At 49.5% G+C, this 27,301-nt stretch overlaps 11 protein-coding genes across 13 annotated transcripts; 6 read left to right on the forward strand and 5 right to left on the reverse strand.

The window, feature by feature from the left end:
- Positions 1-289: 289 nt before the first annotated feature.
- Positions 290-1,852, reverse strand: FOIG_12824 (uncharacterized protein; the record flags this gene model as incomplete). The annotated part of the gene is made up of 1 exon (XM_031213762.1): positions 290-1,852. The coding sequence occupies one exon, from the start codon at positions 1,850-1,852 to the stop codon at positions 290-292; it is 1,563 nt and encodes a 520-aa protein (XP_031056336.1).
- A 759-nt stretch (positions 1,853-2,611) lies between these two features.
- On the reverse strand, positions 2,612-3,439 carry FOIG_12825 (uncharacterized protein). The gene has a single exon (XM_031213763.1). It carries the CDS (start codon positions 3,342-3,344, stop codon positions 2,886-2,888), a length of 459 nt encoding a protein of 152 aa, XP_031056337.1. The 5' UTR covers positions 3,345-3,439; the 3' UTR covers positions 2,612-2,885.
- A 189-nt stretch (positions 3,440-3,628) lies between these two features.
- On the reverse strand, positions 3,629-5,971 carry FOIG_12826 (uncharacterized protein). Its single transcript, XM_031213764.1, has one exon. It carries the CDS (start codon positions 5,467-5,469, stop codon positions 5,134-5,136), a length of 336 nt encoding a protein of 111 aa, XP_031056338.1. The 5' UTR covers positions 5,470-5,971; the 3' UTR covers positions 3,629-5,133.
- FOIG_12827 (uncharacterized protein) lies at positions 3,640-4,684 on the forward strand (the record flags this gene model as incomplete). The annotated part of the gene is made up of 4 exons (XM_031213765.1): positions 3,640-3,655; positions 3,690-3,735; positions 3,875-4,040; positions 4,226-4,684. The coding sequence occupies 4 exons, from the start codon at positions 3,640-3,642 to the stop codon at positions 4,682-4,684; spliced, it is 687 nt and encodes a 228-aa protein (XP_031056339.1).
- Positions 5,972-6,845: 874 nt separating the features above from the next.
- FOIG_12828 (uncharacterized protein) lies at positions 6,846-8,708 on the forward strand. Its single transcript, XM_031213766.1, has one exon. It carries the CDS (start codon positions 7,589-7,591, stop codon positions 8,315-8,317), a length of 729 nt encoding a protein of 242 aa, XP_031056340.1. The 5' UTR covers positions 6,846-7,588; the 3' UTR covers positions 8,318-8,708.
- A 609-nt stretch (positions 8,709-9,317) lies between these two features.
- FOIG_12829 (uncharacterized protein) lies at positions 9,318-11,870 on the forward strand. Of its 2 annotated transcripts, XM_031213767.1 has the most exons (5): positions 9,318-10,004; positions 10,049-10,393; positions 10,451-10,670; positions 10,722-10,804; positions 10,854-11,870. In XM_031213767.1, the coding sequence occupies exons 1-5, from the start codon at positions 9,879-9,881 to the stop codon at positions 11,697-11,699; spliced, it is 1,620 nt and encodes a 539-aa protein (XP_031056341.1). In that variant the 5' UTR covers positions 9,318-9,878; the 3' UTR covers positions 11,700-11,870. The 2 variants fall into 2 exon arrangements, with proteins under 2 accessions (XP_031056341.1, XP_031056342.1); XM_031213768.1 differs by lacking the exon at positions 9,318-10,004 and having other exon boundaries at positions 10,013-10,393.
- Positions 11,871-12,257: 387 nt separating this feature from the next.
- FOIG_12830 (uncharacterized protein) lies at positions 12,258-19,116 on the forward strand. The gene is made up of 2 exons (XM_031213769.1): positions 12,258-12,780; positions 12,844-19,116. The coding sequence occupies exons 1-2, from the start codon at positions 12,489-12,491 to the stop codon at positions 18,768-18,770; spliced, it is 6,219 nt and encodes a 2,072-aa protein (XP_031056343.1). The 5' UTR covers positions 12,258-12,488; the 3' UTR covers positions 18,771-19,116.
- Positions 19,117-19,211: 95 nt separating this feature from the next.
- FOIG_12831 (ATP-dependent RNA helicase MAK5) lies at positions 19,212-21,904 on the forward strand. The gene is made up of 2 exons (XM_031213770.1): positions 19,212-20,878; positions 20,929-21,904. Exons 1-2 carry the CDS (start codon positions 19,430-19,432, stop codon positions 21,793-21,795), a joined length of 2,316 nt encoding a protein of 771 aa, XP_031056344.1. The 5' UTR covers positions 19,212-19,429; the 3' UTR covers positions 21,796-21,904.
- A 571-nt stretch (positions 21,905-22,475) lies between these two features.
- Positions 22,476-23,818, forward strand: FOIG_12832 (threonine aldolase; the record flags this gene model as incomplete). Its single annotated transcript, XM_031213771.1, has 2 exons — positions 22,476-23,069; positions 23,115-23,818. The coding sequence occupies exons 1-2, from the start codon at positions 22,496-22,498 to the stop codon at positions 23,816-23,818; spliced, it is 1,278 nt and encodes a 425-aa protein (XP_031056345.1). The 5' UTR covers positions 22,476-22,495.
- FOIG_12833 (uncharacterized protein) lies at positions 22,512-25,694 on the reverse strand. Its single transcript, XM_031213772.1, has 3 exons — positions 25,378-25,694; positions 24,055-25,328; positions 22,512-24,008 (listed from the first exon to the last, which is right to left on the reverse strand). The coding sequence occupies exons 1-3, from the start codon at positions 25,603-25,605 to the stop codon at positions 23,840-23,842; spliced, it is 1,671 nt and encodes a 556-aa protein (XP_031056346.1). The 5' UTR covers positions 25,606-25,694; the 3' UTR covers positions 22,512-23,839.
- Positions 25,695-25,907: 213 nt separating this feature from the next.
- Positions 25,908-27,218, reverse strand: FOIG_12834 (uncharacterized protein). Of its 2 annotated transcripts, XM_031213773.1 has the most exons (3): positions 26,882-27,218; positions 26,571-26,822; positions 25,908-26,519 (listed from the first exon to the last, which is right to left on the reverse strand). In XM_031213773.1, the coding sequence occupies exons 1-3, from the start codon at positions 27,054-27,056 to the stop codon at positions 26,038-26,040; spliced, it is 909 nt and encodes a 302-aa protein (XP_031056347.1). In that variant the 5' UTR covers positions 27,057-27,218; the 3' UTR covers positions 25,908-26,037. The 2 variants fall into 2 exon arrangements, with proteins under 2 accessions (XP_031056347.1, XP_031056348.1); XM_031213774.1 differs by having other exon boundaries at positions 26,571-27,218.
- Between the last annotated feature and the right edge of the window lie 83 nt (positions 27,219-27,301).

Here is a 27,301-nt window from a genome sequence, read left to right on the forward strand (position 1 = left end):
ATTCGAGACATAGATCACTTTAGGAACATCAACAAACATTATGGCATTAATCATCGAATTCATTCCTAAATGGTCAACTCTGACCGTTATACTTAAAGTTAACCCAAGGTATTATATTCCCGACTTCGTAGTCAATCATGCAGGTTTCTCTGTTATGTGTAGCAAAGCAAAAGGTATAATCCTGAACTCCAAAATCTCAATCTTCAAGTGCTCTCCGCGGTGTATATGTAATCAATAGCACTCTGCTAATCGTTTAGTCGATAAACATGAGTCAAAAACTCGGTGGTAATCAACCATAGTAGTCATCAATGATTGAAATGTTAGGATGCCTAGCCTGAGTTCGGTCCATACGATGTAACTTTTTGGCTTGGGCCTCCAGTTTCACTTTTCGATCAATGCAAAGGTCTGCAATTCCACTAGAGCTCATAACTGCCGCTTCCGCGCCCTCGAACGCGAGATCAACACGGCTTCTGCAATCTTCCACCTCTTTACGAATCGCGCGGGAAGCGGCATCGCCTGCATGGGCAACCAGACGATCGATGCGTTTCAGCGCCTCTTCAGTGCGGGTTTTGTGACTGAAGACACGGAATGAGATGGAGTCGATCTCACGTGTATAATCAATAACGACTTCTCCGATGCGATCTTTCTCAGCGAGAGTTGCGTTTCGCCGTTGGGTTCGGGGCGACAATGGTATCGCGGGTGAAGCGTCGGGAAGAGACCGGACGCTGCCTTTTTCTCTGAAGGTGTTAACCAGCATGTTCATCTCGGTGACATCTTCTGTGATGAATCGAAGCCGTCGGTTGACAGCATCCATCTCGGAATAAATCCACGCGGTCTTTGTAATAACGGTAGGAGAGGGAGGATCATCTTTATAAGGGTCAGGGCTGTTTGATATTATGCCTTTCTTCCTCTCGATTTCTCTAACTCTTCGGAAGTGCCTCTTTGCATCATAGCGGCTGAAGTTAGTAGGGCGTTTTCCAGCGAAGGGTTCCAGATAAGAGTAGTCGGGTACTCTGGTGGGTTCTGGGACGAAGACTCCTTCGTCATGAAGCTTTTGTATGGCTTTGGGAGATACTTTGACGTATGCAGCGCCAGGGGGTTTGTTTGATGGTCGGGGTCGAAGGTGAGGTGGAGTATGCTCAGGCGATGATCGGGAGGAAGAAGTGGACGACCCAGTAGAAGGTGTAGGTGCTCGAAAGCAGCGACCTGGTCTGTCCGGTGTACAAAGAACTTCTTTCTCAGGGGACTGGTATGAGACCTCCTCAGTGACTTCCTGAGGACTGTACACGAAAAAGTAATAGTGTAGCTGCCACATGGCAACAGCGCCGAGCAGGGCGAGGGAGACGACGAATGAGTATGTCGACATGTTGAAGAGGAAGATAGCCCAAAAGCAAACGAAGTTGAAGATGGTAGTCAGGATGAAAAAGATGGTGCGGATAAGAAAGAACTGCGAGTATACTCCGAGATCCCAGATCTCGTAAAGAGCCCACACAGGATCGTCATAGGCATCAATAATCACCTTGCAAACTGCTTTTCCGATACGGTACATGAAGTGAGAAGACCAGGCAGTGATGAAGGCTCCCCAGAGCATGTGAGAAGCAGTAGGGCTTGCCTTGTAGTGGTCGAGGATCCAATCGTTGTGCTTGGAGTACTGAAGGGGACTGCGAAGCATCATACAGAACCACTCCAGAATGATACTGAAAATAGAAATCTGAAATCTGATTGTGAAGGCAATGAAATGAAATACATTCGGACACTCCTTGATGAGGCGCTCGGAACCGGTTTCGGGGTAAGGGCGGTAGTTGGGGAATTGCTTCGGGTCATAGGTGAGACGGGAGCGACGCCAGAGCATGGTGACTGAGTTTTGTTGATATCAGTGATTACTTGAGATTTTTGTGGTAGAATTGGTGAAGTTGGTGAAGGGATACAGTTGATAAAGTACAGTAGTTCATTAAAGACTGTTGTGAAGTAAAGCGAAAGATGGGCGACAATGGGGAATCGAAGCAGGCAAGTTTGATGAAATGAAAATAAAATAAATGACTGCCTGTTTTTAAAATGTCGATGTAAATTCACTGCCCAGCAACCGATCAGTTGGAAGTGCTCTGGCAGCTGCATGGCAGTGCCAGCCAGGCTGCCACTGATGGGAATTGAGGGCATTCACAGTCGACATTGCCAACCAATCTAGCACTTTCAACATCATAAATGACCAGTTCCAGACAAATCTAGTGGTGTATACTTGTATGTACATTGGATAGTATTCGTAAAAAGCTTCCATGAAAAGATTTGGAACTGGAAATGGACTCGAGTCCATTCATCTCAAAAGTAGTTATTGGCTTATGTCAGGAAAGCAAGGGAATGTCATATATTCCACTTCCAGGCTCGGAGTATGATAATCGGACGGCTCATTCACTATTGCGGTTGTTTGTACACTTGATATTGGGCTTTGTCGTTTGGACATAACTACCTAGTGGAGAACTTTGCAAACATCACTGTGTCACTCAAACCCTCCCACAGATTGCTATTGCTTCAAAGATAATACTACAACATTTGAATCAGATACCTCGATATTCAAAATACCCGAACTTGGCCATTCTCTGGCCATCCAAAGACACTACATTGCGACAGTGTTCAGCATGTTATATTATACCCACTAGTTCATGTCTATAGTCTCGCCCCTTCGACTCCCCGGTTGATTTCTCGAACAGAAAGAAATCACCAAGCCCCTTACATCAAAATCATGTGCATTTTCTTGCACGTCGTTGAGTTGTTTCTAGGGGAAGCTCCTCGGAGATCCAGTCCTGAGCCTTCAGGAGGCTTTGGGGTAATCAAGCCACATGGTGATTTCCTCGATGTGCCCTACACGAGATGAGAAGAGTGATATAAAATTATTGCCAAGAGCCAAGAACTCCGTCTCTTGGTGAGTCTTTTGCGACAATTCCAGGATATTTTTGATAGTTGCTGTCAATATTGAGTTCCTCGTGCAGGAACTTAGCAAAGTCTGTTGGTAAAGACTCCATACATTGGATCCAAACCCTTGGCCTGGAAGCTAAAGGACCCATCAACATCAACCCCAGCACTTTGGTCAAGCCCATCAGTTTAATCCATGGAAAAAATTTCCTTGCCATTTTCTTGATTTGGCTGCCAAGACCCCAAGATCTTCCTCTCGAGATGGCCATATGAAGCATTTCGAGAGATAGCTTTTGCCCGGACTCTTCATTCCCTCGAAGGACATGCCTAGTATTCATTAGTTCTTTCTTGGCAATGTCTCGATGCTCCAATAAGGCCGTTAGTCGCCAGCTTTGCTCCGGCGTCCGAAAAAAGTTGCTTCTCAATATCGTCAACATAGCAAGGCATTTCGATAGTATGATGTGCTTACATTAGTCTTTTCCTCAACGAGCCCAAGTAATTCTTATTTCCAGTCCGCTTAGCATAAGGCTTTTAACTTTGAATGCTTGGTTGCACAGAACCATGCCGCCGCGAATTTCGGGGCCATAGAAAGCGGCGGTTTTTGGTATGGCGCACGCTAATTACCAGATTCTGGGGTCTTGGATCGACAAGGCAGCTGTTAGCACGGGTCTATGAGGATAGAGGAGGATCATGTTACCTAAATTAGACGGGTAGATCAGACATTGGGCAGAGATGGTTCGCACGGATGGTATGGTGGTGTCTGCTTTGACTTGCATGAACAGCTAAGAGAAACAATGTTTATGCCGAACATGCCATGAACGTCTGTGGGTATGTGATACACCCCTTGTTAAGGCTGCAGAGGTTGAAGATGGGAATAGAGTCTGAGCAAAATTGAGTTTGCAAAATTCAATCACGTTGAAATTGCCCATTTAAGGGACCTGTGCCTGCTTTGTGCTATTGGTCATAGTCCATCCAAGCTTTGTCTGATCTTAATCGGCTCTCAGGGACAACATCGAAAGAGCGAGACCAGTCTTAAAAGAGATGACAATAGAGTCGATTGCCTTTTGGTCGGCATTGTTCTGATCGCCAAGACCATGAGACATCTGATTTCATTCCACGAGCAGACCCTCGATGTATTTTGTTTACTGATCTTGAGTGAGAGTTTGTCCAGGGAGAAAGAGACTTCAGCCACAATCCTTACACTCCCTCATCCAGTGACCGAAAAACATCTCTGAATAGACGTCACACTCAAAGCCTAATGCACAAGCCTCACTGCTGAGTTCCATGACAGCTTTGACGGCTGCTTAATCTTGGCTAGGAGCCTCATCTACCCGCTGCCGCAGCTGTCGCCCTCGGACTGGGGGATTTACGAGTTGCCCGAGAGGCGATTCCTCTTCGGGGTAGAAGTTGCGCGGAAGAGAAGGGTTGGAATGTAGCCGCACCTTTTGACTTTGACAGAAGATGTAGAGAATGTACTACGTATGCAAACCCCAAGCAGATTTTCCTTCTGGACGTTTCTTCCTTCTCGGCGGAAGCGCACTTAAGGTATATGCCGTCAGATGAGGCATGGAAAAAGTATGAGTCTGGGGAGACCGAAGAAAAAGAGAAGGTTTCATGGGATGTCACTGTTTCGAGCCACAGGTATCTCAGGTACTTCCGTCACCGGAGGATTGCGTGGAACCGCGGAGCCGTCGTGTGGGTTAGCCTCCGATCCCCATCACGGACCGAAGTGGAGGGTTTGGACTACGGACAGAGTCCGGGCGAAAAGTCATGGTAGCTCATTCAAGGTGCGGTATGAGAAGGCCATTCGACATTGTGATGTCTTGTGGGATACGAGCAAGCCTCGAATACGCCTGTAAAAAACAGTTATCGGTAGTTCAGTGGGATAAGAAAAGCGGTGGACTCGTAAACACAGACGCCTCGTGCTGTGGACTCCAACAGTCTTGTTGGTTGAGGTTTTATTTGTGCATCTGATCTGATCTGATCTAAAGATACAAGCTATGACTGGCGTGAAAGAATAGCTAGGGATAGCTTCAGAGGGACAAGTCTAGTCTGGGAGTCTAGACGCGGCACAAGCTGGGGATTTGCTGATCGCATTCTGGTTCGAGCAAAGCGGGAGTGCCCAGAAGTGGATTCTGAATAGGCACTTGAAAGCCTCAACGCGAGTTTGACGAGTCAAGTGCCACATAGTGTACTTGTTGAGGACAAAGTTGCACCTCAATGGCTTTAGCCGTGGTAGAACGAGGCTACAGTTTCAAAGCCTTGGCGTTCACGGCTCATTGATTGATTGCGTAGACACTGGACATTGAGAAAGTTACTCGACAGGATAGGGCCTAGTTTGCGATGTCGGGAAAAAGGCAGATTGTCGTTCTCGTTCCGGGTTCCTGGGACACGGGGAATGTTACCAATTGTTAGCGTTTCAGCGCTCCCTCTCCTCTCTTTTCTCTCCTGGCTCAGGCTTGTTACAAAGTACTTGTCCCTTGCTTTTGGGGTCTCGCCTCGTCTCGTCTCTTCCCCTGCCTTGTCCCATTTATGCCTCCGGAACAGAAGCCGACCTATCATGAGCAATCCCAAGGGTGCCCCAACCGTGCGAGATGCCTAGGGTGCAGTAGTATTGGCTGGCGTGACATGTCCATCTGTGTCTGTGCCTCCATTTGACGGGCCGGCCAGGTACATCCATCCATCTCAATCATCCTCAGGTCAGGACTGCTCCTTCGCACGGGCGGGATCGTACTGCAACGGAGACTAGGAACTGGCGGGTACTGACACTAATGACGGGACGGAGTCGGAATCACGGAACGCTCACAATAATCCTGATGTTGCTGAACCTAACAGAAATAGCGTCTTATTGTCTCTGCTCGCGATAACCAATTAGGCATCCAAGACCGTAATGGCTGCAGCAAACATTGGTTTCAACAGAACAGTATCCGTTCGGTCACTCGGCTTCCGCGGAGAATTAGGGGAGAGTCATGACGAGCAGCAACGCCTCGCGTTTTACGATGGGAAGCTTCACAATAGAAAGGCGAGACAGACAATACAAGAGAAGAGAGCGGTGATTCGAGCGAGTACCGCATTCCTCTGGTAAAGAGCTAACCCGCAGCCCGGCAAAACGAGACATTGCCGAGCTCGTAAGATGTTGGGTTAGGGTTCGGCGAACTCACATGCCGATCAGGGACCGTCTGACAGCCACGTCAAATCAAATGAACAAACGTTGACAAGACAACTCATTTCAACAGTTCAAGGGCTGAGCGGGAGCTGAGGAAAAGCAAATAGCCTCTGTTCTGGATCTACTGTACGGTTTGGCTTTGGCACCCCTCCAGCCGGCTAATGTTGAACCGTCTGTTCGTAACCGTACTGTATCGTCTCGAAACCAATAGAATTCTCGACTGATCATCACGAAGCATCCTCGTGAACAACCCCCAAACTCGGGATGAGACAAACCAGAAATCAGATGCATCGGAAAGACAATGAAAGAAAAACGGGACAAGGATCAAAACTCGCTACAGTACCTAGGTTCAGGTAAACCCGCTGATGCCTCACTCTGCTGGGATCTTCTGCTCTGGTGACTGGTGCGCCTTACTCGCTTCTCTTCTTGGCAGACCAGACTTTTGGGAAAGACAAGGGGAAAATCAGTGGGTGACCATTTTAGCAGAACTCCGTCGGTACCTACTGTGCACTGGCTGGGCCTCGTACCTACAATACAGGACAGTGAGCAACTCACTCACCTACGCCGACACCGTTGCGACTAAATTAGCCAGAGCAAGCCCAGGCTGGGCGCCTCCAGGTCAGGTCTCCAGCAGCCTCTCGATGATGACACGGATCCGCTCTGGCGTTTTTGGTAGATGGAATTACGGACCTGCACTAGAGGTGCCTACAGCTGATGGCTGAGGCTGCGGTAGCCCAGCCCAGCCCAGCCCAGCCTAAAGCAACCAAGTTAAACCTGAAAGGAGTAGATTTTACGAGCCAAGGGGTCGGAAGAGAAAAAGCAAGCAGCCAGAAACAATAATATTAAAAGCATCCTCTATTCCCCCGTTTCTCAAACGCGCTGATCTCTCTTTTTCACGATCACCAACCAATCCGCGAAGTTCCGAAACCGAGAATACAATTACCACCTATTACAGTGCCTTACAGTACAAGCACGGGCTTTGGGCTACCTCACCTCTGCCACCAAAATAGCCGCGGATCCTCATCACATTTACCTACACCCCCCGGTCCCGGGCTAGTCAACGCAGCACAACAAAAGACAAACAAAAAGGACCAGGAACAAGGCCCAGGGTGTCATTCATTTCGATCCAATCCAATTCTTCATATATCCATCTGCCAGCACCCCTACCACTTCAACTTTTCCCATCTTGCTCTTCCCATCAAGACATTCTGCTTTCCAACTGTATCTCCCAAGAGCAGTACTAAATCCAAAAGCTTCGACGAGCTGGTCTCTTGAAACGTCTAACAAGCTTGGGTCTTGTTTGTGCTCTCGCCTTGCAATATACGCATGCATAAACATCCTTTAATAGCAACAACCTGACACGCATATTGTCTTGTTTGCTTCCCCGTCGACCAACAACCCATTCCTACCCCTCCAGCTCATCATCCGACCTGGCTCAGCCATATATACCAATACGGCACCTCGAAAACGTTTACTATACCTCCCTAGTCAACACCAACTCACAACACCGCAACGATGCTCCGAGGAACTACTTCCAACGTCCCCAAGGTCCCACTCTTTGGTGTACCCAAGAGACGCAAGCAGAGGCAGCAACAAGAACAGGAGCAAAAGGACAAAGAAGAGAAGCTTCGCCTACAGGCTCTCGAGGAAGCTGAATTCGCAACCAAGGCCGAAACTTCAGACTTCCTCCTCTACTACCTTGAGCGATCCCCCTTCAAGGACCAATCCGATCAGATCTCCATTGCCTGGGAGAACCTACCTAGCCTAGGCGAGCTCGAGTCTTTTGCCAGGCTCGACAAGACTGCTGGCACACAAGCCTGCCGTCGTTTATTCAAGGCCGTCGTCATCTGGGACGATCTTGGTCTTGATCTCTGGGAGACACTTAACAGTACCTTCCACCCTGAAAGCGACGAGGAGGACAGCGATGATGATCTCCTCGACGAAATCTCAGAAGAGCCCGTTGGCTGGGATCACGCAAGCCCTCGAAGATCCCGATCTCGCGCCAGTTCCAGGACATCTTCCTCTGAGACACATAATTCTGAACGCTCTCGCCAAGTCTCCTCAGAGCGACAAGATCAGCGTGAGCGTAGCCGCGACTCGCGCAAGACAGCTTCCGCACGAGACCAGAGTGTCAACGGAAGATTACCTCCCCGGAGACCTATGGGTCTTCAGGGCGGTATGATCAGCGAGTACTACGACAGCCCCTCGCGATATCGTGTTCCCAAGATTGTGCGCGTCCTATAAGCGCTTACACATCACCACTCTACGAATATTTTTTTTTGTCTTTGATCTTATACTGCTTTTTTCAAGCGGGCGTTGGGAAATTAGCAAAGTTCGCAGCAACCGCTATACTAGCCATATATTGATTTCTCATGTTTTCTGAGTATTAGCAAGGCGTTATGGACATGCATGCAATGGCACCGGACAATTACGGATTACGGGATACCACCAATATCACAGCTGAGGGATAACAGCTACCCTATTATTACTATAGTACAGCAACGAACAATCTACCAAATAATTTTGATACTTTCCATAGCCATGCAATTCTTGAGTGATCGACGTGAAAATTTGGATGGCTCCTCTTGATGCAACCTTCAAAGTTTGAAGGTCTACAACAACCATTAGCACTACCAAGGAAAACTCCTTGTCTTGGAGCTAGATCGTCACTATTCTGACATCACCCAAGATCCGTCGTTGCAACATCGAGATATGATCGGATTGAAAGGAAAAGTCGACGTCATGGTGGAGGGAAAATTAACTGCCGCGACCAACAAGACGGGACCTGGCCAGACTCATGTTCGGGAATCTCTATCGAGACTGCAAAGCAATATCTTCACCACATCAGTTGATCGCCTTCTATTCCATCACCAGTTCATCAAATGATCATCATATTCACAGTATGCGCTGTCGTGTCGCCTGCTCTCGTCGCTGACTCGTCTCATGCAGTGATTCAATCCTTGGCATTGTCTTAGCGACTGAGCCTGGAGGTCATTTCAGGAGAGCCAATGGTTCGAGGTGCGCTTCAGTCACTATCCGTGTGGCGCGGGGGCTAGCTAAATCAGGAGTATGCATCCACCGGCTGGGATGGGTAAAGTCTTCATCATTCCCAATTCAGGTGTTGCTTTGACCTCCACTGGCACCAGTTGAGACGAATGAGTGTTTTGGTCATCGAAACACCCTTTTTAAATAACATGTGAGACCTGAATCAACTATGAAACATTGAGATCTATATTAAAGGATAATTCCATCTCCATCTAGTTTTGGTTTCAGTATATAACTTGGTGAGACTCAGCCTCTCTATTCAAGGGAAATTAAATCGTTTGTCTGTTGCTCTGGTCGAACAAAAAGCATGCAGCCCAGGGGCGCTAAGAAAAGCCCACGTCTTGTGATAGTTGAGTCGACCTCTTCTGCACGCACCCTCAGCTATGAAACACTTCGTTTATAAACTCTCAGCAGCTGTCTCACCCGAGTAGTTTTCTCTTTAAGCATGAGACAACTCTATTCTTTGCTTAGATGCAGGACCTGACTCACTATACTCTCGGTTGGTGGGATGAAATGCAGCTGATGGTGTGCTGTACAGGCTATCTCAGCTAGCCTCAGGGGTCCTGGCCCAATTTGTATCTAGACTCGAGAGGCGCTGTTTGAGGCTTCACACCAGGAGAATAGGGCATTTTACAGTATAGCCTGGCTGCTGGCAAGATGAAGAGCTCCTTTTCGAGACGGAATATTCCGGCTGTAATGTGCGCAGCTGAGCGTGAGGATCTTTGTTTCATTGTTTTCTGTGCTTTTCGGTGTTTTTGTTATGGTGTTAGTCGATACAATGAAGCACTTACACGGCCTCTCGTGGATCGGCCTGTTGGGCTTGGCTGTCCTGACTACCGCAAAAGATGTCTCTTACGTGACTGACCTCGAGATCTTTACCTACTTGGTACGGCACCTGGAAAGAGCACCAGTGCAATACTGACTGTTTAGGCGCCATGTGTTTCCAGCGCAATCTCATACAATGTCGGCATGCAGACATACTCGACCATGTGCGGCGACTCAGAGACCGAATTGCAGAAATGCATCTGCTCGACTCGAATGGACGAAGTTGCCTCATCGATCTCGACCGATATAGAATACAGCTGCGGCTCCAGCGCGACGGAGGATCTGTCAAGTGCGTCTAAGCTGATGCAGAAATACTGCAACCAGGAGGAACATATCACTTTCTTTTCGCCAACCAAGAATATCGTCGAGGCATATATAACAGATCTTCCTGAGTTGGCGTATCTCCCGCCTTGCGCGCAGTCGGGATTATCCTACGCCGTGGTCAATATTGTATGAAAGCTTCCAAAGTCCAGTGATATGGGCTTGACCTGACTAACATGAATATAGGGGTCGTCAAGGTGCCCTGAAGCCGCCGAATTGAATGCACCGTGTGTCTGTAGCAAGAAAGATGTCGTTCGGGATATTACTTCAACACTTAAGAGTGCCGTGAAATACTCATGTTCTAACAACGGAGACGTCACTTCGGCCCAGAACTTCTACAGCGAATTCTGTCAGATGAACGACGGCACAACGTCTTTTGCACCACCGAAAGGGCCTCCTGGAGATAGTGAGTCTTGAATCATGCCTCATGGAATCATTCGAATATTGATACTGTCAGTGTCATACTACATCACAGCTATGCCGCATTTCAAGTCTCTTAACAAATGCGCCCAGTCCGGGATAGCTTCTGCAGTTATGGAGGTGAGTCCCAATGTTTCAATATGTGACCCTGCCTCTAATAGCAGTACAGCAAAGCTCCTGGCTATGTGGAAACGGTCCTCAAGAGCTGGCTTCATGCATCTGCATAAAATCAGGGATGTCAAAGATCATATCTAGCAGTTTGACCGAGCGAGTCAAGGACTACTGCGATAGCACACACATTGCCAACGTCACATCCGCCATCGACGTCTTTCGGTACTATTGCAGCGCCGCTGAGAGTTTGGTTGTTGCTACCGTCAGTCAATCAATCTTCCAGTCATATCCGACTGCTAGTTCAGGAGCTGGTTCAGGGACAACAGTTCCAGGAATGACTGGTTCAGCTGGCGCAACTGCAACTTCTAGTTCTAACACTACGAAAGAGTCTGATCCTGGCCATGAGGATAAAGAGGATGATGAATCGAAGACGAGTATCGCACCGATCGCTGGGGGAGTTGCTGGCGCTGTCGTGGTGGCCGCTCTTGGTGCGGGACTATTCCTCTGTATTCGAAGAAAGCGCCAACGTCAAGCCAAGGGCGAAGAGCTCTCCAACAATGCCGACGGGCCTCCAGAATATACTGGACATCCAGAGCTCATGGGCAATAGTGCTTATATCAAGGGCCACACTGCACCACCAATTGTTTCCGAATTGTCATCGACCACTTCTTTCAAGCCGGAACTAGGCGGAGGGCAGGGCATTTCAGAGCTTCCTCCTAACCATGCACCCACAGCTGAGCTTCAAGCTCACCTTGCCAAGTCTAACTGGGGGCACTCACCGGCACAATCAGAATATGTGTCGCCGGTGAGTCCTGCGCCAGCATATTCTGGCCTTCATGGAATGGGTTTTCAGTCAGGGCCTGTGGAAGCTTATGAGTTGGATTCTAATATACGAAGTCGATAGAAGGATATCGATCTCCTCTATTCTTCTAACGGCTTCAAAAGCTGGCGCTATGGTTGCTTTTTGGTAATAGGAGTAATGTAATCATGGATTGTCGATGGATACCAGATATATCTATAGTTTTAATGTTATCAGAAACCTGCATTTATATAAGCCGGGCCTATGTGACCGGACATGTTTTCCGTTCTCTTTGTTCGGTTGCACGAATTGTCGTACAGATGTTCCTGTGTTCCCAGATTTGAGTGAGGAATGCAGGTGATTATAGACTCATGGGCCGCAGGCGCAGTCGATCAATCAATACAACGTGGCTACACTTTACAAGAGTAGTTCATAATTTTCTGTAATAATTTTCTTTACAGGGAGAGCAGAGATGCATAGGTAAGCCCCTCTACATTGCCACAAATACATAATATAATTGGATGATAACACACGGCCTGTGATTGAGGTTAGAAGTGTAGGGTAAGACTGTGGTGGCCGGAAAAACTGGGCGCCGTACAAACGCAGCTTCCACATGCAGCTGGCCCGTGCTCGTTGCTTCCCCAGTAGCAAACGTTGGCGTGTTGCATCTCAGCTTTGGAGCTCCAAATTTCCTAGTCTCTCCAACAACAAAGGCTCCATTTCCTTTGTCGGAGAATTTCATCAACGTCTCACCCTCATTTGTCGATCTGATAGACACATACCGAAGCGACAACCGACGTGGACTTGGTATTTTTTATTACTTGGCTTTCCCCCTCGAGCGCGTAGCTGCGGTAATGACGAGTATCGCGCTATTGACCTGATCCGACCTCGACCATGGCGGCCGCAGACGTGGACATTGGCTACGTCGCAGGCCACCTCGGCCTCGACCAGCCTGTTATCGCGTCTCTAACGACAGAACCGACCGTTGAGCTCGTCAATATTGTTCTGCAGGCTGTTGCAGCCAAAGCGCACGAGTTTGACACCCTCTATGCTGAAAAGCTCCAGACCGACATTGAACTCGAGAACGCGGTGCGCAGCTCTGAAACGCGATCGCAAACTTTCAAAGCTACTGCGGACAAGGCTCTTAAAGATGTTGAAGAGGCTAGGCAGCAGCTCAAGGACGAAGGTATGTTTTAATGGACTGTGCGAAACGAAGTCAGATGGTTGTTGACATTCGCTTGCCCCACAGAAACGAAGCGACAATCTCTCGAGAACGAACTTCAAGTTTTCAAATCTAAGAAATCGGATTACGATGCTGAGATCAAGGCCCTCAATGACAAGATTGAGACCCTTCAATCTTCGAACCGAACCAACTTGAGCATTATTGAATCCAACAACAAGCGCGATCAGACTATCACCGAAGAACTCACGAAGCAGCACCAGCGAAATGTCGAGCTTTCTCGCGAGATCACTGCCCTGCAACAATCGGAGCAGAATGCACGGGGCCAGCTCAATAGTGCCAAGTACCGAGAAGAATCCTTACAACAGCAGCTCGATCTTGCCCGAAAGAACAGTGAATGGCTAGAGAATGAACTCAAGACAAAGAGCGAAGAGGGCCTCAAGTACCGAAAGGAAAAGGGCGCCCGTATCGCCGAGCTCCAGCGACAAAATGAAGACATTCAATCTCAGGTTGACTCTCTAAAGAGAACAGAGCAACAGCTCCGCGATCGACTCGATGCCATGCAAGCCAAGGCGGATGAAGCTTTGGTGAAGGTTCAGAACCAGGAGGGAACCTTTGCGCAGACAATCGAGAGCTATAAGCATGAGCTTGAAGCTCAGAAACGTTTGGTTGAGATGTCTAACCAGCTGAGCAAGAAACACCAAGAACGAGTGCACGATCTTGAAGCCGAAAAAGAGCGACTTCGCGACAACTACGAAAACGAGCTCCGACGCGTTCGAGCCGAGCTTGAGCAAGAGCGCCAGACTACGAGTGAAATGGAGGAACGCATTAACCAGCTCCAGTCAGAAATTGATGAGCTTCAGGCTCGTATGGAGCAGCACGCACCACCACCCGAGTCTGCACCACAGACTCCCCGTGCCAACGGCTCCTTGATGCGACCTTCCTCTCCATTCGCAACACCTTCGTCTATGCGAGCCAAGGGTGCGATAACCACCACCCAGGCCCTTGACCAGCTGTACCAAGTTAAGGGTCAACTTGCTACTGAAAAGCGTCGCAATGCTCAGCTCTCTGAAGAGCTCGACAATATGATGACTGCTCTAGAAGCAAAGGCCCCCGAGATCCAAGATCTTCAAACTGAAGCTGAACAGCTTCGTGAAGAGATTACTCGAATGTCAGAGTTGTCTCAAAACAGCTTTGAGGAACGAGACAAGGCAAAACGAGCAGCAAGGAAAGCAGAGAGCGCACTTGCAACTTCGCAATCTGAGACAAACATTCTGCGCACTCAACTTCGAGATCTTGGTACTCAGATAAACATGTTGTTGTTCCAGATCCACGCCATGGAGAAGGGTACAGACCAACTTACCGATGAAGAGACTTTCCGACTTCAACAACTACAGAAAGGAGAGATTTCAGAGGAGGCACTGTCAGATATGTCCGACACTCACCAATTCATTACGCAGAAGCTGGTGGTGTTCAAGGATATTCAGTCTCTGCAGGCCAAGAACGAAGAGCTTCTTCGCATTACTCGGGAGCTTGCCAATCAACTCGAAAGCGAGGAAGCACTTGCAGAGAAGCACCAGGCCAAGCAAGACCACGACATGGTTGAGAAGCTTCAGCAGGAACTTAGCCACATGACCGAGGAGGCAAGATCTATCAAGAAGACGATGGAGAGCTTCAAGACGGAGCGTGATATGTTCCGAAGACTTTTGCAGCAACGGGGTATTCACGGTGACGAGGCATCTTTGATGCGAAATTCCATTGCTGGTGGCGAGCGTTTGCCCTTGGCCAGCATTGAGGCAACTGAGCAGACCGAGGCTCTAAACGAGGCACTGCGCAAGCTTCAGTCTGAATACGACAACTACCGCGAGGCGCAGGACGGAGTTCGTAAGGATTTGCGCGACCAGATAGATGCTCTGTCAGCCGAACGAAACAGCCTACAGACCGACAAGGTGAAACTTCACGCCGAAGCCCGCCTTGAGTCCGAGAGGCGTGAAATGTTGCACACAAACTTTGTGGCACTTCAAAGTGAGAACCACGAGCTTCAAAAGCGAGCTCAGACCTTGTCTGAGACTGCTGCTAAGCAAGATATTCGGACGCAACAGGTTGCTGAAGAACTCATTGAAGCCAGAGGTTTGCTTGATAGCGTTCGCAACGAGACTGCGAACCTGAAGGCGGAGAAGAAGCTTTGGAAGGACATTCAGGATAGACTAAGCAAGGACAACGAGAACCTTATCGAGGAAAAGAATCGACTCAACAATTTGTTAGCAACTCAGCAATCGATCGAAAATGAGCGCAACATGGCTGATTCGGAAGCCCGACGCAAAGCGCAGGCCAAGATTGAAAGCCTCGAGCAGGAACTGAGCGACGCCCAGAGAAAGCTCACTTATGAAGCAGAGGAAACCAAAAAGTTGCAACTCAGGAAGGAGTTTGAGTCAAAGGAGTCACAGAAGCGAATTGACGAACTCATGGCAAGCCTGAGCCAGATTCGTGAGGAGCATGTCGCTGTTAAGACTAGCAGAGATCACCTTCAGGCTCGCGTTGATGAGTTGACGGTTGAGCTACGAAACGCCGAGGAACGAGCTGGAAGACTTCAACCCCGACCTACGCCCCGACCTGGAACTATTGAGGTTAGCGAGCAACAACAGCAACTCGAAAACGAGATCCAGGAGCTCAACGTCGAGATCTCCGACCTCAAGCGAGATTTGGACATGGCCAATACACATCTCGAGAACGCGAAGACCCAGGCTGAGCAGTTCAAAGAGCTTAGCCAGGCTAACGAAGAAGCGCTTGAGGATCTGCGGGGATCACAAGAACAATACAGACAAGAGATGGAGGCCATCATTGAGGAAAAGGATGCGAAAATCAAGGAGCTTAGCCAGCGTGCAGAGGACTTGTCGGCGGAGTTGTCTCGCTCTAACACCGAGCTTTCTAGCCTACGTGACTCCCAGGGTGAGGTTGCACGACGATATGAGGATGAGAAGTCCATATTACAAGAGGAGGTAAACCGACTGAAAGAGGAGAGCGCAAGGCATCTGGACGCAACTCGCTTCCATCAGCAAGATCTACGTGCTCAAGCTGAAATCGCCTCCAAGGCCCAGCAAGACTACGAGCAGGAACTAGTGAAGCATGCTGAGGCTGCTAAGCTTGTTCAGCAACTACGAACTGAGTACAATACACTCAAGAGCGAGGCCGCATCGCTCAAGTCAGAAGCGGACTCTGCAAAGGTTACCCTTGCTCAAAGCGAAAGCTCTTGGGAGGAACGCCGACAACAGCTGGAGCAGGAGATGGCGGAACTTAAGACTCGAAGAGAAGATGTCAACTCCCAGAACAAGATTCTTCACCAACAACTAGAAGCCCTGACTACACAAGTTGCCGCGCTTCAGCAGAAGCGAAGTGGCGGAGAAGAGGAGGACGAAAGGATGTCGCCAGTTCCCTTGGGAGACGCCAGCGAAGGTCTCCGGGAACTCAACAGTTACCTCCGACGAGAGAAGGAGATTCTTGAGGTTCAGTATGATCTCAAGGCTCAAGAGGCCAAGCGACTCCAGCAACAACTTGAGTATACCCAGTCTCAGCTAGATGAGGCACGTCTCAAGCTTGACCAAGAACGCACACAGGCTGCCCAGAGTGGTCGCACTTCAATGACACACCAGGACCTCATGGAGAAGCTAAATGAGCTCAATATCTACCGCGAAAGCAGTATGACATTGCGCAACGAGAACCAGCAGCTCAAGGACCAGATCGGCGAGAAAAACAAGAAGATTGAAGAGATGGAGGCCCGTATCCAACCTCTGGAGGCTGAAATCGACACGCTCAAAACTCAGAAATCTTTCCTCGAGGATGAAATCAAGCAAATCCAGGAGGATCGTGACCGATGGCAGAAGCGCACTGAGGGCATTCTGACCAAATATGGACGAGTTGACCCCGCTGAGATGGAGCAGCTTAAGGAGAAGATCACCGAGTTGGAAACTGAACGTGATGCTTTGAAGCAAGACCAGGAGCCCCTGAAGGCCAAGATCACTGAACTTGAGACTACCATGGAGAGTGAGCGAAACAACTGGAGTACCACGCGCGCCAAGATTGTTGAGCAGGCCAAGGAACGATCAAGAAAACTCACCGGAGAGAAGAATGAGGCCATCCAGCGTGCCAACCAACTGCAAGAGAGCTTGGACAAAGCTACGAGTGAGCTCGAAGGTACCAAGAAGGAGGCAGAGGAGTCGAGAAACCAGAAGTCTGAGCTCGAACAACAAATACAAAACTTCCAGAAGGAAGTTGAGCAATTACGACAACAGGCTCAGACTACACAGTCTAGCCCTACTCCCGCCCAACCTGCTGAAGCTTCCGCTTCTTCTGACGTTGTTGCTCAGCTTGAGCAACAGCTTGCCGATGCTCGCAAGGAGCTCGAGAACATCAACGGGCAGAAGCAAGGTGCCGAGCAACAGCTTGAATCTCTGCGCGATGAGTTACAGACTGCTATTTCTGAGCGTGATGAGGCGACAAAGAAGCTCCAAGAGGTCACCGCCAATGCTTCTGCTCAAACTACGGATCAAACTCCTGCGGAGCCCGCAGCTACCAATTCCACGGAGCAGCCCGCTGCAAGTATCTCCGACGAAGAGAAGAAGGCTTTGGAAGAGAGAGTTGCAGCTGCCGAGGCTAAGGCTGCAGAGTTTGAACAGAAGGCCAATGAGGTTGAGACAAGGATTCAAACCACCATCAAAGAACGTTCGGACAGGATGCGGGATACTCTGAACGCCAAGCTGAGGGAGAGTCGAAGCAAGATGGAAGAGGAATACAAGAAGAAGGATGAGGATCTCAAGCTCAAGTTCGAGCAAGAAAAGCAGATCTGGCTCGCCGAGAACCCCACAGCCAGAAACGCCGATGCCACCAAGACTGAGCCAGTAGATCAACCCCCTGTAACACCGGCCAAAGCAGAAGCCCCTGCTGTGCCTGCAACACCTTCATCCGTTGGACAAACCGATTTGTCTCAACTCGATGATACTGGTATTCGACAATTCTTGGCGACTAACCCTACCGTTAAGAATATTGTTGCCGCCAACATCAAGAAGAAGCTTGAGATAGAAAGCTCCAAACTCAAAGCGGAGCTGGAGTCAACACTCAAGACCGAATACGAACCCAAGATTGCTGCAGCTAGGGATCAAGCCCAGCTCATGGAGTCCAAGAAGTCAACTCTGCGCATCAACATGGCTGAGAACAAGCTGAGAGCAGCCAATGCTAAGATTAGTGTAGTTGAGAAGGCTGTTTCCGAAACTCCTCAGAAGCCTGTGGTCGAGGTTTGGGAAGTGGCCAAGGTTGCTGTGGCCCCCCCAGCAACACCGGCTGCAGCAAAGCCTACTCCGGCCAGGCAGGGTTCGGTTGCGGGCGTGCCTCCATCACCATCCCCTGCAACACCCGCAGCTGGTGCTAAGGCTGCTCAGGGGACACCAGCTGCAACTCCGGCGGGACAACAACAAGCAGGCTCAGAGTCTAAGCCAGCGCAGGCAGCAGCGGCAGCGGCAGCCCCAGCAACCAGTGGAATTCCCGGTCCCAAGACCAGCAATCCATTTGCTGTTCCAGCTAACGCTGCAACAGCGGCTGCACCAAACCCATTTGCTACTAAGAATGAAAATGGTGTAGCACCCGCTGCTAAGCCAAGTCAGCAACAGACGCAAGCGCCCCAGCAGCAGGGACAGCAGCAGGGACAGCAGCAGGGCCAACAACAAGGTCAACAACAAGGTCAACAACCAGTCCGATCTGGCATCCCCATGCCTCGTGGTGGCGGACGCGGAAGAGGTGGAGCTTATGTGCCTCCTGGCCAACGTGCAGCCAGTGGACCTCAAGAGGGTGGACATGGTAATGCTGGCCGTGGAGGACGAGGAGGCCGTGGTGGTGGACGCGGTGGTATGAACCCCAGTGCCAACGATTTCCAGCCTGGCAACAAGCGGCCACGAGGAGATTCGGAAGTTGGTGGAGGAGCCAAGCGAGCGCGCGGAGCGCATTAGTAGAGCGCCGGGGTTGGGATATCTGAAATGTACAACATGAAAAAGGCATGTAATTATTGTGTTTTGGTCATTAAAGGGGATAAGAGAATGGATGACGGTTCATTTGGGAGTGTTGCAACAGCATTATTATGTCTCATCTACTTATTGGGTTCCTAAATGGAAAAAGAAATATATTTCCTTGGTTTTTACAATCTTAAGTCCCCTGCCGTCTAGAATACAGGTGGTTGATTGACTGCGATGATAATTATTATGAGAATACTCTTAGTGATGACTTTATTTGAGTATGCTTAGAGTGAGACTAGAGTAGCATCCTAGTATATGGGACCTCACATCGCATGATCATCTTGAAAATCCGCTTATCTCATCTCATTGTTGCGACCGTGGAAGTCAGAAGTATAAGTATCACCCGTGAGAACCAAACGCATCTCCAGCGACTGATGCTCTGTTGTTGGTGGAGTGTCGGCGGATCGGCACCAGCTTTTGCCGATAACGATAAGCTAAGAAAAAGTTCGGAGGAAAACAAAAAATTGGGGACCTTCCTACAGACTTCGAGATCAAACTCGACAACAGAAACCACGTTCAGCCGACTCACTAACGAAAAGAAACGGCGAAAAGCGAAACAGATATCGCCTTGGAAAGAGGCGACTCGAATTTATTCAATGGTGCCCCCTTCGAAGAAGCGCAAGCTTCCAACTGCGACCGGTCCAGCCTCGAAACGATCAAAGAACATCTCCAAGAAGAAATCCGGCGGAAAAGAATCGCGCCGAGCCGTCGACGCTACAGCCCTCGCTTGGTCATCGGTAGGCGAGGACTTTGGAGGACTAGAGGTTATCGAGGGCGTGGACGTGGTCAAGGATGGTAGCAGAGTGCAATTCCTCGTGGCTGGCGACAAGGGCAACATAATCGATCCTCAACAAGAAGTCCTCGATGGGGACCAATCTTTTGAAGGGTTTGGCGACGACCCTGTGGAGGTCGGGGATATCAATCCCGGCGAAGCTGGCAGTGGTCAAGGTGGCTTGGAGAGCGAGAAGCCTCAAGGGAAGAATAAGGGCAAGGCTGGGCAAGGGAAAGCAGAGCAAGAAAAGGTCAAGAAGAACAAAAACAAAGACAAATTGGATGGGAAGAACAGTGGCACCAAAAAAGAAGACGAGCAGCTGGACAAGGCCTCGAAAGTCGTACAAAAGTCCTCTGCACGCGGGGGCAACACGTTCGGCGCGTTGGCCGATGCGAACGACTACGCAGACCAAGAAGACGTCGACATGGCGGCCTGGGTTCCTCTGAACCTATCACCTCAGATCCTCTCAGCCATCGCGAAACTCAACTTTACCAAACCGACTTTGATTCAGGAGAAGACGATTCCCGAGATTCTGGCTGGCGACGACGTTATTGGCAAGGCACAGACAGGTTCAGGAAAGACATTGGCTTTCGGTATTCCCATGGTTGAGCGCTGGCTGGAGCTGCAAGAACAAGGCGTCGAGAGAACTGGTCCCATGGCTGTGGTACTTTCTCCTACACGAGAATTGGCTAAGCAATTAGGTGATCATCTCAAGGCACTCTGTGACGGTCTTCCCAGCGCGCCGTACGTGTGTGTTGTGACAGGTGGTCTCAGCATTCAGAAGCAGCAGCGACAATTGGAGAAGGCTGATATCGTTATTGGCACACCAGGTCGTTTATGGGAGGTCCTCAGTGGCGACAGGGCTTTGCAAAGCAAATTCGCCAAGATCAAGTTCCTTGTTGTCGACGAAGCCGATCGACTTTTTAAAGTTGGTCAATTCAAGGAGGCAGAGGATATTATTGGCGCTCTCGATGGAAAAAGCCCCGGCGACGACGCAGAGAGCTCAGGCGAGGACGAGGATGATGATGATGATGAAGAGGATGATGACCGTAATGCACGACAGACATTGGTCTTTTCAGCAACCTTCGACAAGGACCTTCAGACCAAGTTGGCTGGAAAGGGCAAATCTACAGGAAACGATGAGGAGAAGATGGCTTATCTGATGAAGTGTCTGAAGTTCAGGGGTGAGCCTAAATTCATCGACGTCAACCCCGTAAGCCAGATGGCTCAGGGCTTGAAGGAGGGACTTATTGAGTGTGGTGCTATGGAAAAGGTGAGCTTGCAGGATAAGCAAGACAGACTCATCATGCTAACCTTGTACAGGATCTTTATCTCTACACCGTTCTCCTTCTCAACCCTGGTCGCCGCACTCTCGTCTTCACCAACTCCATCTCTGCTGTTCGCCGTCTAACGCCCCTTCTCTCAAATCTTAACCTCACAGCTCTACCTCTGCACTCTCAAATGGCACAAAAGGCGCGCCTTCGTTCACTTGAGCGTTTCACTGCTGCTCGCAATTCTATTCTCATTGCCACGGATGTTGCCGCACGTGGTCTCGATATCAAGCAGGTTGATCAAGTTCTGCACTACCATGTCCCCCGATCTGCCGATACTTACATCCATCGATCTGGTCGTACAGCTCGTGGCGAGTCTAGTGGCGTGAGTGTGATTCTGTGCTCACCTGACGAAGTCCTTCCTACACGACGTCTTGCAAGCAAAGTTCACGCCGAGCGTAGCTCGGGTGCAAAGAGAGAGCACTTTATTCAGACTCTCCTTATTGATCGAAGGATGGCATCGCGTCTCAAACCCCGCGTGGACCTGGCCAAAAAGATCGCCGATACTGTACTAGCCAAGGAAAAGGCTCACAGCGACGATACATGGCTACGAAATGCAGCTGATGAACTTGGAGTAGAATACGACTCTGAAGATCTCGAGGCTGTCAACGCAAGCGGTGGTAAGGGTGGTCGAGGTGGTGGACGAAGGAGAAAGGAGCAGGCAGCCAAGAGCCTGTCTAAGGCCGAAATGGGTGCTTTGAAGGCTCAGCTGAGAGAGGAGTTGAGCAGAAGAGTGAACCTGGGTGTTAGTGAGAGGTATATCACGGGTGGAAGAGTGGACGTTGGTGCTCTTTTGAGAGAGGGGAAGAACGGGGGTATTTTCCTGGGAAATACAGATGGATTGGGGTTTGACTTGTAGTTATAGAGAGCGTGTTCAGTTGAGCCTGAGCCTATGACAGGCAAAAATGGCCAAGTTACAATGCATCTATCGAATAACAAAGTTCTGTTCACACTATTGAGTCGTTGACATGTTTAAACCAGTACAATCCCTAGACCCAATATGGCAAGCTATTAGGATGCATCTGAGAAGCTGATCGATGTTTGTTTCTCTTTCCGGGGTAGATAGTAGACACTACTCACACCATCGGTCGTCCTCTTTGAGCCGCGCAACCGCGGGCAACTTTGAGTTGGCCGCGGATTTCGGCTGTGGGGATGCCATGTAACAGACTACCATGCATATGTGCCTGAACAAGTCACAAAAGTGAGGAGTACACAAAGCAAAATGGATCGTAGATTTAGGACTTATTATCGATAGGAAGGCGCATTTTTGTAAGACTGGATGTAATATTGGTCTATGACATACTCGTGGGTGAGTATACAGCAGATACTATCCTGTAAATACAGTTTCATGAAGGAGGGGAAGTCAAGGCATTTATGATTCACTATGCACTACAAAGCACTGAAGTAGATCCCGAGCTACGTCTAGAGAGTCGAGATCCACAACATCAACTACAACCTCGCCTCGTAGTTGGGACTGACGCATCCCCGCGGGAAACTTCAGATCAGCCCACACCACAAAGATAACGAATGCAGAGCAGCCAGACATAGATTCCCCCCTCATGACATGTGGGGTATTGAAGATGCATAAACTAGATAGATATAAAAAGACCCTGATAGTCCATCAAAATATTCTCCTACCTCACCACCAAACACAGCGTCACAAGCTCAAAATGCCTTCCTTAACCACCCCCGAATCCCCATTCACCCCAAAAGTCCAAGCCAAGTTGCTTGCCAGCCGGGAGAAAGCCTCTCGCGACTTCCGCTCAGATGTCGTTACCGTCCCCGTTGAGGAGATGATGACATCTATTCTCGATGCCTCGGTAAACGACGATATCTACGATCCTGAAGGCGACCCCTCTGTCAAGGCTCTCGAGGCTCGACTTGTCGAGCTGACGGGCATGGAGGCTGCTCTATGGGCTGTTTCTGGTACTCAGGGGAACCAAATTTGTTTGAGAACGCATCTTACCCAACCGCCGCATAGTGTACTGTTGGATCATAGGGCACATGTGCATTGCTGGGAGAGTGGTGCTCTGCCGGTGATTTCGCAGGCGAGTGTCTCGACGGTCCATGCAGAGAATGGGGTGCATCTGACCTTGGAGGATGTTAAGAAGAATATCATCGCGGACGGGAACAGTATGTTGATTTGTCCCGATATATGATACGCAACTAACTTGATAGTTCACTTCCCACCTACGAGGGTCGTGTCTCTTGAGAATACCCTCTCAGGCACTATCCTACCCCTTGCTGATGCCCAAGCCATCTCAAACTATGTCCGTTCATTCCCTGTACCGGAAGGCCAGAAGCCTATTGCCACGCATCTCGATGGAGCCCGTGTCTTTGACGGCGTGATCGGAGAAGGTGTTGATCTGAAGGCCTACGCAGCCTGCTTTGACAGTATATCCATCTGTCTAGCCAAAGGCATCGGTGCTCCAATGGGCAGCGTCATCCTCGGCAAGAAGCCCTTTATTGAACGGGCAAAGTGGTTCAGGAAAATGTTGGGAGGAGGAACTCGACAACCGGGCATGATGGCCGCTGCAGCTCTATCAGCGCTTGAGTACAGCATCCCAAGGTTTCCGTCTGTGCACGCCATGACGAAGGATGCTTCTGCGAGACTCGAAGCAGTGGGATACAAGTTCACACTTCCTGTTCAGACCAACATGATTCTGCTGGATCTGGAAGCCGCTGAGATTCCACCCGCGGCATTCGTTGAGTATTGCGCAAAGGAGGGTGTTTCGGTCTTCCCCATGGCCAGGCTCGTCTTTCATCATCAGACGTCTGAAGTGGCTGTTGATAAGTTGGTGACGGCGTTGACAAGGTTGATGGGGGACAAGCGTAACGGCGTGACTCTTAATGACGGAGAGGCCCACGGAGGGTACAGCTAGATTGTGCAATAGCTGACTTGATCATGTTGATTTCTTTCTTCGAATTTCAATGCATGCGTCCAGGGGAGGAATGATCGTGGCGCCCATCCACTGGGGCTTTGGTCGTTTCTCGAGTGTTTTGAGGTCGTAGTTGAGAAGGAATGCAGCCATGATGAGCTTGAGCTCATGAGCAACGAAGAATCTGCCAGGACTTCACAATGTTAGCATTGAAACTCATGGATATCCATGAGACTCACCAGGCATGTCGACCGTGTCCAAAAGCCAAGTGGGCATCACTAGTCGTCACCATTCCCAATCCTCTTATCTTCTTGGCCTCCTCCTCCTTTTCCTGCTTCTCCTCGGCCGACTTTGCTTCCCACTCTTCTCGGACTCGTGAGTATCGCCAGGGATCATAGCTCATGGCGTCCTCATAAATCTCGTCGTCGTGGTGCGTTCCTTGCAAGTTGACCGTCACGAATGCCCCGCGCGGCAAAGTCCATCCGTAGTCAGGGTGATGCAGACCTTCTGGTGCAATAACTTGCCGCTCGATGAGGTTGGCGGCAAAGTTACTTACACGCTGGGATTCGCGAATGGACGAGTCGACGCGTACGAGAGAAGACAGGGCCTGTTTCGTCCAGTGGCCCTCGGAGGGCTTATGTTCGAGGATCTCGTTGCGCAGTGCATCGAGAACAGATGGTGGGGAAGAAAGGAAGTCCAACATCCAAGATTGACCTGTCAGGACGGTTGTGTGGATAGCAGCAAAGTTGATTGGTAAGAGCCGCTTAGAGATGACAACGGGATCAAGCTCAAAAGGCTTCTTCTCTGCCATCGCAAGACGAATATCCCAAGTGATGAAGTCCTCTGGAGGCGTGTAGTTCTTCATCTCAGGGTCGCCAGCCTCCTGACGCTGCATATGTTTCAAGCGCTGTTCAATGATAGGCAGTAAGACACGAGATGCCTTGCGCCAATGGAGATAGTTTGGTATGGTGATCAAACGGCCAATGATCGGATGGAGAACTTGAGGGAATCCATGTAGCAAGAAGCTGTTCATTACAACGTTGTCAGTGAAGCTCACCATCGACTTCAAGATGTCAGGGTTTCGACATGCTGGGTTGCCAACGAGAAGACGGTTTGTGACGCGCGGGACAATCGCAAGCCAAAGATCCCAGAGATTGACCTTCGTATAGCCTTCACCATCGACATTTTTGGGGTCCTTCTCAGCAGCTGCTCTCATCATGGTCTCTAGTGCATGCTCAACAGCACCGTTGACTTCGTCTTCGACTGCTGGTATCGCTGATGACAAGTTGCGGGCGAGGTACTTGTGCATGACGCGATTCGCAAAGGGCTCCGCGGCGAGATCTTTTCCGAGGAAGTTATACTCTGTGTAGAGGATCTTGTCGTGGGCGTGGGATGCTGAGAGGATTCGATCGGGTTGCTCCATCATCCAGGCGATTTGTGAACGGGGAAGGATGACGTCTGGAGGACGCGATATGGGCGCCGGAGCAATAAACGGAAGGTCATTTTTGCCGTACTATTTCTCTTAGAAAATGAGTAGTGGTAGCGTGGGTTGGGGGGTCTACCTTTTCGTAGCCTTCGCCAATCCAGGCTTGGTGTTGAGTGAAGTAGGCGAGACTGTTCCTGATTCTGGAGAACCATTTCTCTGAGCTGTGACCAAGAACTGGAATTTCAGAAGGATAACGCGGTTGAGTGAGCAAATCGACAATGAACGATACGAGCAAGAAGAGAGAGCCGAAGAGCAAGACGCGAGTGAAGGTGACTTCGGTCAATTGCTCGCCCAGGACAGTCATGATGATACTTCTCCAGAGAAGATAAAATCAATTAACGAGAGTATTTACACAAGAAACAAAAGGAAGAGAAAGAAGAGGAACTGCCAGACTAGATAAAACCGTCTCTCCTTAGCCAAGCGCCACATCTTATCAACGCAGCTGAAGAGCTAATGGTAATGCTGTCATGTTGATAAGTCAATTGTCATCCCGAGGTACTTCCCCATGAAGCTACCGCAGCAGTTAGTTCCATGTTTTCTCCTTGGAATGCATCATGTTAGTTTGAGAGACGTCTTGTCCGTCTCAGGCCCAGGGATGGATGACGTGAGGAATTGGGTGATTGGCTGGTGTATGCGCTAAGCTTTCGATTTACAGGGGGAAGTTCCAGCTGCAGGGGGCACTGTTCTATTTTAGCATCAGAATCTCATGATGCTACCGCAAATCTCTTATCTTAACTCAAACATTATGTTCAGATGATAGACTCTCCACGGTATCGAGTCTCTTTCTCCCCGACCCTCCCATCTTGACCAGCTCAAGTCCATTCGTGATACTTCTCTCTCCCCTGATCAGGAGTCCAATCTCGCCAGGATGGAACCAGTTCATCCATACCAACACCAGCAGCATCAGCATACCATCAAACACAAATACCCAAACCTCGCTGCGCATCAAGTGCCCGTCATTTCCTTCGATAAACTCAACCACCCTGAACAAACTCCTCACCCAGATCAGAATGCCTGTGACGTAGAGCGTCGTGAGATATGTCTGCCATCTTACGCGAGGTTCTAAGGATTTCGGGGTGGGGTCTCGATGCATTCGAATGTGGAATACCGCGCTTACGAGGATGAAGCAGCCAAAGAAGAAGAGCTGAACGAAAAGGCCTCCAACGATGATTTTTTCGCCCATTTTGCTGAGATCTGCAATGGCCATGAGACCACCACCTAAAAAAGTCAGTCTTTCATCACTCGTTCACAACAAGACAAGTGTCATACCTGATGATTGAAGCATGAACGATGCGACGTCTCCAAATACAAAGATCTTGGTGAGCCACTTCCGTCTAATCAACGAGTGGTGTTCACCCTCTGTCAGGAGAATGATTCTTCCCAAGATCATATAGATCGACGCTGCAAAGAGCGCAGGCGCAATGAGAATCAAGACACTCTGCATGATGTAGGGCCCCATCGTCCAGCATCCCGGCTCTTCATTTGTGTTTAAAACCCGCCCGATGTATCCGATAACCTCGCCTGGGTACCCTTGGTTAGTACGGTATCCTTGTTCGGATTGGAATGTGGGCAAAACGTACAGACTCCGCCCAGAACCAATGGTATTAAATACCACGTTTTTGTTCGCCAGAGTTGAAAGACATGTAGGAGCGTCGTCATCGCGAAGAGAACTACAAACACAATGTTTGCCTCTTTTGAGGGTACAAATCGATAGAATGCCCAAACGGCATCCTTGTAGTTGGGGTTGCAGTCCATGTTAACCACTCGACTAGTGTTTCCGATGTACGGTGAAAGTTTAGATAAAGTTTGAAAGATAAAATAAGAAGGGCTGGGAAAGGACAGGAAAAGAACAGGTAGTCTATACAGAGGAACAACCCTGCTAAGAACCGCAGAACCGCAGAACAACGTTTAGTTCGTACCATCAAAAAGAAGTAGTACCTATTTCTTGGACGTCCTCACGTCTTCTTTATAATCTATGTTTCTACCATCGAACTTACTCC

Source organism: Fusarium odoratissimum (assembly GCF_000260195.1).
Source record: "Fusarium odoratissimum NRRL 54006 unplaced genomic scaffold supercont1.29, whole genome shotgun sequence".
Classification (NCBI taxonomy): Eukaryota; Fungi; Ascomycota; class Sordariomycetes; order Hypocreales; family Nectriaceae; genus Fusarium; species Fusarium odoratissimum.